Source organism: Cavia porcellus, unplaced genomic scaffold (genome assembly GCF_034190915.1).
Source record: "Cavia porcellus strain 051 isolate PalLab524CR breed Dunkin Hartley unplaced genomic scaffold, mCavPor4.1 scaffold_6, whole genome shotgun sequence".
Taxonomy (NCBI): domain Eukaryota; kingdom Metazoa; phylum Chordata; class Mammalia; order Rodentia; family Caviidae; genus Cavia; species Cavia porcellus.
In genome coordinates this window covers 48,764,392-48,774,665 of record NW_026947489.1, presented here as the reverse complement: position 1 = coordinate 48,774,665, position 10,274 = coordinate 48,764,392, and the positions used below count along the sequence as shown (strand labels likewise).

General features: G+C 45.3%; 1 protein-coding gene across 2 annotated transcripts in view; it reads left to right on the top strand.

Annotated features, from left to right (window-relative positions):
- The first annotated feature begins 602 nt into the window (after positions 1-602).
- The window catches only part of Dennd11 (DENN domain containing 11), a 41,273-nt gene continuing 31,601 nt past the window's right edge, over positions 603-10,274 (top strand). Inside the window, exon 1 of one of the 2 annotated variants that reach the window (XM_063250615.1) lies at positions 603-915. In XM_063250615.1, the coding sequence (XP_063106685.1) occupies positions 648-915 (268 nt within the window). In that variant the 5' untranslated portion in view covers positions 603-647. The remainder of the gene's footprint in view (positions 916-10,274) is intronic. The other variant, XM_023567557.2, reaches the window with a different exon arrangement.

Below are 10,274 nucleotides of genomic sequence, written 5' to 3'. Positions count from 1 at the left end.
TGGACTTTCAACATCTCTTTATCTGTCTATCTGTCTATCTATCTATCTATCTATGTATCTACTAATAAACACACAATCTCCATCCCAATCAGTTCTAAAGATGGAAAAGTTCTCAAAGCCCACCCTGTTGCTCTGTGCAGCCTTCATTCACAGGTACATTCTAAACACGTGAGTAGCCAGGGCTCCTCTGCTTCCCCTTCTTGCTGAGAGCAGCTTTTGCTGCCCATGCAGGGTTATATAATACATGTGTCCGGGTCCTTGTGACCACGAGACTTTAATAAAAATAATGGTGATGTATAAAAATTGACAGCGATTACAGAGCACGGAGTCCTGGGTGTAAAGGTGTCAGCGTAGGTGAACGGACCTAAAAACAGGCGTCCTGCACCACGATTCACACATCGAGTACACACACACACACGACGATGTACTTGGGAGGCCTCAGCCAGGGCGGGGTGGCGAGCCCGTCCTGTTGCCTTCTCGGGCTCCCGCGGAACGGCGCCTCGGGAGACGGGAGGGGCAGGTGGGGGCGGCCGGCCGGAGCTCCGCTAGCGGCGGGAAGAAAAGGGGAGGGAAGAGGACGAGAGGGAAGGAAGGGCCCGGCCCGCAGCGCCCCGCCCCCCGCGCCCGCGGCTCCTCCTCGCTTCGCCATGGTGGAGCACGGCGACGCGGCGCCGCTGCTGAGCTGGGCCGAGGGCCCCGCCGTGTCCCCGCCGCAGGGCCCTGAGCTGCAGGCTGGAGGCTGGGTCCGGGGCGGCGGTGGGGGCGCTCGGCCGGCCGCGGAGCCGTCCCGGAGGCGGGAGCCCGGGGGACCGGCACCCCCCGAGGTACTGTTGCAACCCGGGCGCCTGGAGCTGAGCGACGTGGAGGAGGACCAGGTGGTGGCGGTGTTTGTGGTCACCTTCGATCCACGCTCGGGTGAGCCGTGGCGGGACCGTGGGCTGGAAAGATCCGGTCACTCACGAGCTTAGTAGGGGCGTGGGGGCGGGACCTGCCGCGCGCACCGCGCACCTGCATCCCGTGGCCGGTGGTGCTGCCTCCGCTCGGGCTCCGGGACGCGCGAGTGCCGTATGGCATCAGCCTCGGCCCCACGGAGTGCAGTCGGTCCCGGGGGTCTGGGCGCGCGCCCCCCGCAGCGGCCCGGGGGCTTTGTTCCCGCCTCCCACCCCACCCCCCGTGGCCGGTCCCGCTGCTTTCTGGGTTCATGCTCAGTCCCCACGGCCCTGTCTGCTTCGGGCGTAAAGGAACCAGGTTGCGGCTTTTGGTGTGTTGGCTTTTGTTCTTTCTTTTCTTGCTCAACTGGAAGGTTTTCCACGGAGGAGGAGGAAAGCCCCCGGAGAAAGCCTCCCGAAACAGCGTCCTGCGCCCCGCTGGGCTCCGGGCGCCCACTGAAGCGTCTGCATCCCCGCGGCCAAGTTCACTTTCTCTGGCTGCGGGGTTTGAGCACTGAAAGTCGCCACCAGCGTCGGGGATGGAGCTAAGAGGAGCAGGCCCTCGCCAGGCTCTCTTTCTGGAATGTTTGGAGAAGTTGAAGGTTATCTCAGTGCTGTTTCGCCCAGCCACGCAGTAAGGGGCTGTGCGTGGCAAAGTGAGAGAGGCCCTGGCAGCTAAAACATGAGTGTGTGGACTTGCCTTTCAGAGGGCTCTCAGGTCGGCCAGGCCAGCGCCTTCCTGAGCTGCGCAGAGTGGAAGGTGGAGGTGCGCGGGGCATCGGAGCCAGAGATTGGAACACCCGGGTCCTTTGGAGGAGCCAGAGTGAATAGTGCCCATTCCTAGGGGAAGCATTTGCTTCTCTCCTCAAGTTTTTCCTGGTCCTTTGGAGGGATGGAATGGGAGAAAAAAGTGGGCAGAATTCTGGAGAAGGGAGTCAGATCATGATTCATACATGAGATGATGGCGTCCAGGCCCAGCCGCTTCCAGGTTCGTGGCTAAACCGTGTTGATGGGTTCTGAGCCTGTGGGGCACAGGCTAGGTGAGATTCATGGGGCAAAGTACCTCCTCTGCTGATATGGCGTGTAGGGAGGAAAGGTCAGGCCTTGCTGAATTCTGACTATTCTTTACCACATTTCAGTGGCTGTCAAACTGACCGATTCACCATATGAAATTCTAAAATGGTCTGAACATCTGCAATGGAAACCAAAGCTTCCTGAAATAGTATCAACCCCTTGTGCATATGATGCGAATTGGTATCACCTGTCCCACCCAGTACTGGGCATTGAATAAAGGGCTTTCACACTGACCAGCCATTTTTAACTTTGAAACAAGCCCTGGAACTTGGTACCCTCCTATCTCTGCCCTCCTAAAGCACTGAGGTTATAGGCATGTGCCACCAAGCCCAGATTTGTTTGGGTTTTATTTGTTTGTTTTTAATTCTCAGCGTATGTACTGGTTGACTCATACGGTTGGGATTTTTGGCTACTAATAGCTTGAATAATGGTCTTTATTTGGCAAAAGTAACTCTTGATGCTAAACAAAAACAGAGACTTTGAACAAATTATATTCCTTATGGCCTACCCCATCGTGGACATGGGAGGATAACGTAGACTATGGAAAGCGTTTAAGAGGAACTGAAGAAATCCAAAGGGAACGTTTATGGACCAGGAGTCAGGTCTAGCTGTCTTTCTAGGGAACTACACTTCCTAAACATCTGCTTCCTAACATCTGATCATTACTTCTCCAGGGATCCAAGAGGAGAGGGAGAGAGAGAGATGTGTGCACACGTGTGAGCCCTGTAACTTCAGTTGGCTTTTGGGGAAAGCAGTTGGTTGTTCCCTGCCCATAGACTTATCTCTCTCTTGTAATCTGTCTCAGTCCTAAATGACATTTTGCATCCTGTAAAATAGTGCATATATAAAATGAAATTATGATGCATCTGTTAAGTCTCAGATGAGTGATGACTTCTGCTGAGGTTCCCCAAGCCTTAGAGATTGGTAGGCATTGGGACAAAGACTTCAGAGAGCAGCTGGTGAGCTCCTGAGGTGACTGAGGAAGTAGAACTGATAAATGATTATCAATCAGTTCTTGGTTATCCAGAGAGCCAAGGCAGGGACATCACAGGGACCAGAACATTCGCCTGAGTTTTGGCTGTGGTCTTCTCTACTTTCCAGGGTATTTCTGCTAGATGTTCCTTTTTAGTATTAGTCCACCCAGAATGTTCCCTTCTCTTAATCTGTTGTCAAAAGTGGTATAGCAAATACTGCTGCTTTTCAAAAATCAGAACATACCACAGAAGTCACAGGTGGGAGAGGTTGGTCTAGACTCTGTTTCTGTCTCTGCCTGCTTAGGAGCTCCCTGACCTCCATTAAATGCTGTCCATGTCATGGGCATTTCACTTTATACATCCGTGTGGGTTCTGTTGGCTTGTGTACAAACAGTATGACAGGGAGCGAGGAATAGAGTGACAGAGGAAGAGGGATTCCATCCCCGTCGTACGTCTGTGAGGAAGTGCAGGCAAGAGGGAATTTGAAGGAAGTGAATCTTTTTAGATGTGAGAGTATGTGTTTGTATTGGGTCAGGCTCAGAGATTCTTCAGCTGATGACTGGGAACAAGAGAATTAATTCTGTTGTACTTTTAGATACAAGTCCAAGTTTTAGAGCTGGGATTGGGCATCTTTAGGAAAAATCAGAGAAGATACAGGCATAAAGATTATTTTCATTGACTCACGGCTGATAGCCGGAAAATTGTATTTGTTGAATCTACAAATGACACTAGGGACTTCAGGTTCGAGGTGAGATGCATGTGTGTGCTGATGCATAAACATGCAGTCTCTGGAGTAGGGAGCTGTAGGATGGGGTGCTGGCCCTCTGTGCTACAAAGCTGCTATTGAAAGCAGGACCAGATGCTAACTCTGCATGCCGGTTGGAAGAGGTTGGCAGCCAGAGTACTGCTTTTTCAGGCCCATGATTTAGGGCCTGCTTTTAATTTTTATGTTTTCTCTCTGGATTTCTAACAAAATTTTTTTCTTCAAGGAAAAAAATATTGTCACACTTGAAATCTGCCCTTCTCCCCATGGTAGTAGCAGGAGCTGTCTCCCCAGTGTAATTAGAGGCTGAGGCTGATGAAGCTTTGGCCCTGCAGTGCCTGGTTACCTTGGAGTCTGCCCTTTTACAGTTTCTTTATAAGAGATTCACATCACACTGCTGGGTTTCATCCAGATTATTTTATAGGCACTTGGGTGAAATTTCTATGATGGAAGGGCCAGTAACACCTGGTGAGGTTTCTCCAAGATACTTCTTTTCTTCCCCTAATTATGAGTGAATTATTACCTCCTTTCAGCTTCTACCATGCCCAAATTACATCTAAAAGCCTATATAATTTAGTGCATCTGAATGTTCCTCTGCTCATGTCAAATGGGTATATTTAAAATCAGTTACATAGTAATTTTAATCTCCAGAGATTCCCAGTACATTCAAGGGAATCCTCAGTGATGGAAAGGCACAGTAGATGAGGCTAAATTTGGTGCCAGGGGTGCGAACTGGAGTGCCAGCCAGTCAGCTGACTCTTTGCAGACAATAAATGGCTCTGGTATTGGAGTGGGGGGGGGGATGGAAAAAGTAGAATGGGAGTGGAAAGTTTGAAAATGCAAGAAGCAGCCCTCCTCATGGGGAAGCGAAGGGAAAGCCAGTTTTAGTGCCCAACAAGGAAGCTGCAGGCTTTCTCTGGGTTTCCATCAGATGTCAGTGGAAAACAGTTGTGGTTGATCTGAACACAATTGTGGTTGACTGGATTAATCTCACATTGGCAGACTCCCTTGGGCTGTTGGTGATTCACCTGCTTGTGGTTTTCAGGGCAAGGTCACTTAGTGGCCTTCTGTTGTGAAATCACTGTCTCCTGTTGAAAATCTATGGGGAGAAAAGTGGAGGTGATTGATAGTATCCAGCATTTATTGTGTGCCCACTGTGTGCCAGGAGCTGTGCTAAGGACTTAACCTGTAATCCTCCCAGCAGTCTTCTCTGTGCCCTGTGAAAAACAGAAGCAGAGAACTGTGGTCTGGTGAAGGGTGTGTGTGTGTGTGTGTGTGTGTGTGTGTGTGTGTGTAAACACGTATATACACGCCATCCAAGATCTACATTCATTCCCATACTCCAGGGGTAAGTTAGTGGGATCTGTGAACTGGAAGGCTTGTTTTTGTATGTAAAAGTTAATGCATTGGAAATCAGCCATGGATTGACATATGGCCAACCTGACATCACCAGGATTAATTTCTGCCAGTCACAGGACTGTTTATACTGACAATCCTGTCTCCTTTGCTTTGGTTATACACCCAGCCAGGGTGGTTTTAAAAATTGTTTCAGAGCACTTAATATTGAGGGCTGGGTCTGGGTCCTCGAGGCTGAAATAAGGAATTTAACCCACTCCTTTAACATTAAGTGTGCAGGTTAGTTTCAGGAGGCCTCAGTCATAGAGGCATGAGGATTTGTTAGAGATAGAAGTAAGGTATATAGAGCAGAGTGTGGGTGCTCAAGGGAATGACGGACCATACAGTTGGGAACTTGGAGATGTTTTATGTTTTGGGAGGTGGAAATCTGAGCAGTTCAGATTATCTGTGATCTTAGTGGGTGGGAGAGGGAGGCCCATCCCTAGTGATAAGGATCTTCCTGTAGAAAATCCCAAAAGGGAACTCCTTTCCTGGGTCCTTGGGGACCATTTGCAAATGAAACGGGTAGTCTCCCTGCAAGTGAAAAAGTCACCCAGGTTTTCTATTTGGGGAAAAGAAAAAAGAGTAAACAAACAGGCTTGTGTTCTGAGGCTGCAGTTTGCCTTCAAATTCAATTTTTAAAATTGCTATTTCCTTGTCTCCTTTCTACCTAGTTTTATTTCTTTAGTCCTACCTTATTAAGATCAAAAGTCAATAGATGTGTGTTGGTTCGGTTCTGGACTCGATGTTTCTTCTGTCTTTGGAATTTGGTAACCCTTGCAGAGATGATTATCGAAAGAAAGTGCATTGTGGAGACCAGGATTCTTGCCTTCCTGCCTGAAACAGGATTCCCTTTTACTTTCTGGTATGTGTGTAGACAAAGGGAGGAAGCTGACGGAGAAGCAAGCTGCATGTTACAGGGGCAGAGTAGCGCAGAGCCTCCTCCACTGTTTAGGCAGAGGAACTGTAAGACCACCTCAAGCTGGGACTGTCACTACTTAGTACAGGAAGACCTCAAGAGGAAGTGCTTGACTGGAACTACCCTACAGAGGCAGGAAGATGAAGAAATGCTGTACATATTTCCCATTAGGGATTGTTTTGGTACAAGATCTCTTTCTCTAAATACTTTGAGATGTATTTTTTTAATAAGCAGCAGTAGCAGCAGCCAAAGTCTGTCCTCCTTAGGAAATGTGGGTGATAAGTTTCAGCAGGCCTAGGGGTAAGTCATTTTACATTTCAGCCCCAGAACTAGAGGACAGAGGCAGCCTTGCATATTGCCACAGCCTGTGTTTCTCCTGGCCTGGGAGCTTCTGAAACACCAGTGCCAGAGGCCCTGCATGCAAGTTGACGTTTGGAGCGATGGAGAGCAGAGTTCAGACCACTGTACATCCATAGCCCTTTAGTTTCCCTGGTAACAGCTGCCAGCCCCGCCACTTCCTTGTCCAGGTTCCTTTAAACAAGGACATGTTTGCTCTTTGCATGAGCTCAGCACTTGGCACTGTGCTATCGATTTATGCTCCACCAATATTTATCGAACAACCAACTGAATGTACACGGTGTGGATTACCACATCTGTGCCTCCCCTGGTCCTGTGAACTCCCCCTCGTAGGTCCTCTTTGCAGAGGAGGCTGGATGGCCGACAGGGCCCACAGGGATCTATGGGAAGCCCAAGCAGAGGGGGGAACTGGAGCTGCAAAGAGGGTAAGGCAGGAGCAAAAGCAGTACCTCCTTAAGAAGACCACTCTTGTTGAATCTGTCTAATCTAGCTCCTTGACTATGTTCTTATTAATATAGGAGGATATTTGGGAAACCTCAGTGCATGGAAGGTGAACATTGAGCAGCATTCATTTAAGGTTTTGTGGCATTAAACAACTTCCCATATGGACATTGTTTTTGCAAAATCACTTTCCTTAAAAACTCTACAAGTTCCATATATAAATTGGTTTCTGATTTGTAATATTCCTACCAAGGGAGACATTAAGTCATGGGAGTTCTTTATTGCTATAGTGCATTGTTTCAGTTATTGTTTGGTTTTGCAATACCCTGTATGCTTTCCTTATTTTTTTTTATATCCCTATTATTTAAATGGTTGCTGTGCTTTGTTGAAATTTGTTAAACCTTGGGAAAATTGAAAGAATAGTACAGTGCGAGTCTGTATATTTTTCACAGAATCTCCATCTGTTGACATTTTAGCATATTGGCTTGGTCTTTGTAAAATCAGTTCCCCTATAACATGAAATATGTGCTCCAGAAATCTCTGATGTAAAGAATTATGTGTTAAAAATCTTGGAGCTCATGAAAAAATAGGGTACAAAGCCCAAGCCTCAAAAACTTTTGTCAGTGACACAGTGGGCAAAAATACAAACCTAATACAAATGCTAGCATATGTTAAATGGTTAAGAAGCACCTAACGGCTAGGTAAAGATGTGAGGATCTCTTAGACTTGGAGATTGTCTGTGAAAGGGAGTGTTGGTAGGGTGAAGTTTATGAGTTACAATGAAACAGTGGAGAAAGGACTGTCTGAAAGGCTATCACAGTAGAGGGGGGTAGGAAGGCTCATGACACAGTGAGTGGGGACAGCAGGTAGATGTTTAAGATGGATGAAATTTATGTGTTCTTAATGGCTTGATTCAGCTGGGTATGGATTTCTCATGTCAACATCATGCATAGGCGGATGTGAAATTCCCTATGATATAATTGCTCCCTAGTATATTAATTGTTTTGGAACATTGAGCAAGTATTATGGCAGTATTTTATATATATATATATATATATATATATATGAACTATTTGACAATAAGTTGTCATGACATTTTATTTCTAAATACTTCAGAATAAAGCACCTAAAAATAAGGACTTTCACAAAGTACAACTACAATATTATTACCACCCTCAGGCAGTTAACATAGGTGAATTTATCAATTAATTTTTATTAGCAGATTTTCTTTTTTAGAGCGCCTTGAGGCTTACAGAAAAACTGAGCAGAAATCAGAGGGTTCCCTTAACCACCTCCCTTTCTCCCACACACCAAGGTTCCTATATTAACATATCACACCTCTGTAGTGTATTTGTTATAGCTGGTGGGCCAGTATTGCTGCATTATTATTTTTTAAAGCCCTCAGTTTACATTTCATTCTGCTGTACCATTCATGGGTTTTTAAAAATTCACTAATGTTATGTATCCACCATAAAACTACAGACTGTATGCTTTCCTTATTTTTCCTTAAAAAACTGTTTCCTTAAAAAACTACAGACTGTATGCTTTCCTTATTTTCCTTAAAAAAAAAAAAACTTGTGTTCCACCTGTTCATCCCTCTCTCTCCACTCATCATCCTACTATCTTTATAATTTGCCTTGTTGAGAATGTCACATAATTGGAATCATGCAGTATGTAGCCTTTTCAAACTGGCTTTTTAGCAGCATACGTTTAGGGTTCCTCCCTGTCCTTTCATGGCTTCATGGCTCGTATCTTTATTGCTGAATATTCTCTCATTGTATGGATGTCCTGTACTTTGTTTATCCATTCACCTATTGAAGGACATCTTGGTTACTTCCAGTTACTTTGAGACACTTGTGAACAGAGGTGCTGCAAATGAGCTTATGCAGGTTTTTGTGTGGACATGAGTTTTCAACTCATTTGCATAAATACAAAGCAATGTGGTTACCGGATCATATGATCAAAGTATGTGTAGTTTTGTGAGAACTGCTGTTCTCCAAAGTGGTTGTACCATTTTTATTCCCAACAGCAATGAATAGGTGTTCCTTTGTTCCAAGTTAGAATTGGGTGTTTTTGGCATTTTGGACTTTGCCATTCTAATGGTTTCTTTTAGGTTTCTGTTCCCTGATGAGCTATGATTCTGGCCATGTTTTCATATGTGTGTTTCTTACCTGTCCATTTTGGTGAAGTGTCTTTTCAGATTTTGTGCTTATTTTTAAAATTGGATAATTTATGTATTAGTTACTTTCCTTTCACTGGGACAAAATACCTGTCATGTACAAATAAAAGGAGGAAAGATTCATTTGGGCTTATGGTTTCAGTGGGTCAGTCCAAGACTGGCTGACTCCAAGGCAAAAGCAACATGGCGGACGCCTACAGCTGAGGAAAGCTGCCAACCCACAACAGCCAGAAACAGATTGTAAAGGGCAGAACTGGGGACAAGAACAGACAGTTCCAGGTCATGCCCCCTGTGATCCACCTCCTTCAGCCACCTAACAGCATATTTCAACTATGATGAATACAGTGCCCCTATGATCCACTTACCTTCTGAATGTCCCATCTATGAACATATGAGACTTTGGAGCACATTTTAGATGTAAATCCTAACCATTGATTTTTTTGTCTTTTACTGGGAGAGGTTTTTTTCAATCTCATCATGTAGTTCAGGCTAGCTTTGAACTCACTGTGTAGCCCTGGCTGGCCTCAAGCTTGTGGAGATTCTCCTGCCTCAGCCTCCCAAGTGCTGGGATTTACAGGAATGTGCCACCACACTGCGGGGGGGGGGCACTCATTTTCTAATTGTTGAGGCTAAAGGATTCTTTGTATGTTCTGAACAACAGTCACTTATGAGATGTCTATTTTGCAAATATTTTTCCTAATCTGTGGCTTTCCTTTTAAATTCCCTTAATGTCTTTCATAGATTGTAAGCTTTTAAAATTTTAATCTCATTGTTTTATTTAATTTTATTATTATTATTATTACTGGATTTTTGAAACAGGGTCTCACTGTTTTTGTGACCTCAAAATCATGATCCTCCTGGCTCAGCAGCCTGAGTGCTGGGATTGTAGATGTATACTAACTACCATGCTGAGCTCCAGAAGTTTTTTATTTTAGTGAAACTCAGCTTAATAGTTTTTATTCCATTATTTACTATTAATTACTTTTATTGTTATATTTAAAAACTCATTGCTGACGCAAGATTTTCTCCTGTGTTATCTAAAATTTTATAATTTTGCATTAATGGTTGAATCTATTCGTATCGAACAATTTTTGTGACACGTGTAAACTTTGTCTAGCTTGTTTTGTTTTGTTTTGCTGGTGGATGTCCCCTTGTTCAAGCATCCTTTGTTGAAAAGACAGTCTTTTGTTCATTGTATGACCTTTGTTCCTTTAGCGAAGATGAGTTAGATGACCATATTTGT